General features: G+C 37.6%; 1 protein-coding gene across 1 annotated transcript; it reads left to right on the top strand.

Moving 5' to 3' along the window:
- The first annotated feature begins 376 nt into the window (after nt 1-376).
- Nucleotides 377-2,643, top strand: LOC122654941 (oxysterol-binding protein-related protein 1C). Its single transcript, XM_043849196.1, has 3 exons — nt 377-507; nt 1,612-1,954; nt 2,031-2,643. The coding sequence occupies exons 1-3, from the start codon at nt 377-379 to the stop codon at nt 2,490-2,492; spliced, it is 936 nt and encodes a 311-aa protein (XP_043705131.1). The 3' UTR covers nt 2,493-2,643.
- The last annotated feature ends 806 nt before the right edge of the window (nt 2,644-3,449 follow it).

Genomic DNA, 3,449 nt, shown 5'->3' with positions numbered 1-3,449 from the left:
TACTTACTCCAAATCATTCCATATTTGGTTATTAAATTTCACTTTAATTTGCATCCAATTCCCTTTGGTTTAAAAAGTAAAATAAAAATTACATGTAAAACGTATCATTACTAAATATGGTATGAAATTTTAGTAATTTATACAATCACATGGTGTAGTTATTACAAACATTTTTTTTAAGGTATGGAAATTTTTACTTTCCTTCCCTTTTATTCCCCTTGCAACTAAACATAGTCTAGAAGAGATACATGAATGCAATAGATTAATAACATCATATCAAACAATGATTTATGATGGACGATGGTTTGATGGTTCCAAGTAGCAATACAATGATTTATTGGATATGACAATTACTGGGAGCGGAAGAAAAAGAAAGATGGTGGTAATAGTAATAGTGACAGTGGCACAGGTGGTTGGTGATTACAAGAAGGTGTCACAAGGTGAACCTTCCAAATCAAGTGATGGTGACTGCAAGAAGATCTTACAAGGAAAACCATACCAATGTTGGTAATGTTAATGAAGGTCTTATTACAAAGTGAACCTTCCGAATCGGATGTTGGTGACAAGAAGGTCTTATAAGATGAACCTTTCGAATCAGGATGGTGGTGATGGCAATAAAGTCTTACAAGGCGAACTTTCAGAATTAGGTAATGGTGATTACAAGAAGGTCTTACAAGGTGAAGCTTTTGAATCAGACAATGATAATGACAATGAAGGTCTAATTACAAGATGAATCTTTTGAATTAAGTAAAAATGGTTACAAGAAGGTCTTACAAGGCGAACCTTTTGAATTAGTTATGGTGATTAATTACAAGAAGGTTTTACAAGACGAACTTTCCAAATCAGGTGATGGTGCTGGGAAAAAAGGTCTTATAAGGCGAACCTTCCAAATTAAGTGATGATGATAAATAAGTGTCATGGGAATAAGATGTAAATTCGGCTTGAATAGTGCCATATCTGCATCTGCAATCGAATAATTTTCAAACAGATTCGGATAGTGCAAAATGAATATGGACATGAATGCGGATCAGATAATTTATCCGTTTACATGTAAATATAGCTTTTCGGACAGTTATAGCGTATCCATATCCGCATCCGTTGATCTTTTACACATCACCGGTGAGCGTTACTTTTCCCTTCGTCTATATTTAAACGTCACCAATCCTTTATTGTCGTTCTGGAAGCTGGACTTTGTGGCTTCGCCATTCTGCCGGGATTCTTAAACCGCCGGCGAAAAAGTCCGTTTCGTGCTTGTGAAGGCGGAGTTTTCGTAATCGCGTCTCTCTTTCTCTCTCTCGCTGTGCATATAAATATATTTATAGATAAATACAAATAAGCAAAACCGTCCACGTGTTCTGCATTTCTACGAAGCAAACGTGGCTTTCGGTTCTCTTCCAATTATAGTCTGCCATCAAAGCAAATCAAATATCTCCGCCGAACCACCACCCAACCAGCGATGGATTCCGGCGAATCAAAGTTGGCTTTGTTTCCCTAACCGTGAAATGATCTGAACCGTTTTCTAATGCATCCCTTCTGCTGCGTCTCGACGGTTTCCGAACCGAATTCGCTCTTACGGCCACAACTATAAAATAACGGGAGTGGAGATTTCAGTGTTCTTCCCTCGATGGAGTTATTGTCGAAGATTTCTTCTAATCCACATCAATTATCTGATCACCGGGATAGTTTGAAGACCATCGATATAATTGGTAAAGTTATCTGTGGAATTCTCTATAAGTGGGTGAATTATGGAAAAGGTTGGAGGCCGAGGTGGTTAGTTCTTCAAGATGGTGTTTTGTCTTATTACAAGATTCATGGACCTGACAAAATCTTTGTCAATCAAGAAACCGAGAATGGATCGAAGATCATTGGAGAAGAATCACTCCGTCAAATTAGTCGCCCCAAGAATGGCCAATCCCAACTTCGCCGGAAGCCCTCGGGTGTAATTCACCTCAAGGTCTCTCTTTCTGTTCTATTTTGATTTTAATCAGAGATTTAAGTTTTCAAATCGTAATTCTGTTGGTTTTCTCTAGGTTTCGTCGATCCGCGAGAGCAAATCGGATGACAAGAGATTCTCGATCTTTTCTGGCACAAAAAAGTTGCATTTGAGGGCTGCGACAAAGGAGGATAGAACAGCATGGATGGAGGCATTGCAGGCTGTGAAGAACATGTTCCCAAGGATGTCGAACAGCGAGTTATTGGCTCCTATAGACAATGTAGTGGTCTCAACAGAGAAGTTGAGGCAGAGGCTGTTGGAGGCGGGCGTAAGCGAAGCGGCAATTCAAGATAGCGAGCAGATCATGAGGAGTGAATTCTCGGCTCTTCAGAACCAGCTTGTGCTTCTCAAGCAGAAACAGTGTATCCTCATCGACACATTGCGACAGTTAGAGGTACATATCATGATTCGTAAAAAACAACTTGCCAATCGAATTCAGAGTTCTTCTTCGGTTTCTTCTCCGAGTACTTTTCATGACGTCCCCATTACAAGGTTGTAGGCAAAGAGGTGTGTCATTTTTTTGTTTTTTTTTTCTTCCACCGGATCAACTTTTAGAGTTGTGAGGATCTGTTAAATTATTTGTTCTGTTCATTTTGTATAGAGGTTCAGATATGGACCAGTCTTTGAACTTAAATGTATATTTTGTAATATAATTATGATGAATTTACGGCATCAACAAGATCAATAAAGCGCAAAGTTATTGTGAAAAAGTTTGATAGTATGTGCCAGATTCTTTTGGATAAATACAATTCCTTTACTATTTATTTTCAATGAAACTCTGGAACAGAGGAAAGAAAATGGAGCGGTATTGCAACTAAAATTTGGGATGGAGTCTTACGGTATGTTGGTTTAAACTTTAAATACTAAAGTCTACCCAAAATAAATCCGTGTCCATTTCGTCAGTGGGTTAAATTTTACGATCAATGCCAGCAGCATACTTATAATTGTAGTTGCTGATTGAAATTTATCTCTTCCACCTCGAAGAGACTGTTCCGTTTGCTCAACTTAAATTTGTGTCGTATGAATTAGGCTATTGAATGAGTGCAATTTTTTTTATTAGGATTTTCTTTTTCTTTCTTTTTTTCCCCCTTGGTCTTCCAGTGATCGTTCAGAATGTTGATAGCCTGATGGAGAATTTCTTTAGATTGTCTGTCAGTTCATTTGGTTGTTGGGTGACTATCTAAAAGCTAAAAGAAAATTGTCATGAAGTGGCAGAGGGTTTTAATTTTTGTCATTGTACTATGTTCTGCCCAATGTATTGTATAAAATGTTATGCATTATTCCTCTTGAATCTCTAGTTGTCAATTCTGTTGCTTGTATTACAACTACAATGTTCTTTTAGTTATCAAATGTGCATCTGATACAGATTGGATACTGATGCTTCTAGAACACCTCTAGAAAGACATCCATTTCCAATTGCCTACTTATTCTCGTATTGATGTTCTAACCTTGTTTT

The sequence above is a fragment of the Telopea speciosissima genome, chromosome 3, assembly GCF_018873765.1.
Source record: "Telopea speciosissima isolate NSW1024214 ecotype Mountain lineage chromosome 3, Tspe_v1, whole genome shotgun sequence".
Classification (NCBI taxonomy): Eukaryota; Viridiplantae; Streptophyta; class Magnoliopsida; order Proteales; family Proteaceae; genus Telopea; species Telopea speciosissima.
Note: the sequence above shows the minus strand (reverse complement) of the source record. Positions and strands in the feature narration are given on the sequence as shown.

Bases quoted from the DNA above. Each gene is read 5' to 3' on its own strand.
- LOC122654941 (XM_043849196.1), top strand. From the start codon at position 377: ATGGTGGTAATAGTAATAGTGACAGTGGCACAGGTGGTTGGTGATTAC. The intron at 508-1,611 runs GTAATGTTAATG...TGGAGATTTCAG, and splicing joins GGAAAACCATACCAATGTTG to TGTTCTTCCCTCGATGGAGT. The intron at 1,955-2,030 runs GTCTCTCTTTCT...GGTTTTCTCTAG, and splicing joins CGGGTGTAATTCACCTCAAG to GTTTCGTCGATCCGCGAGAG.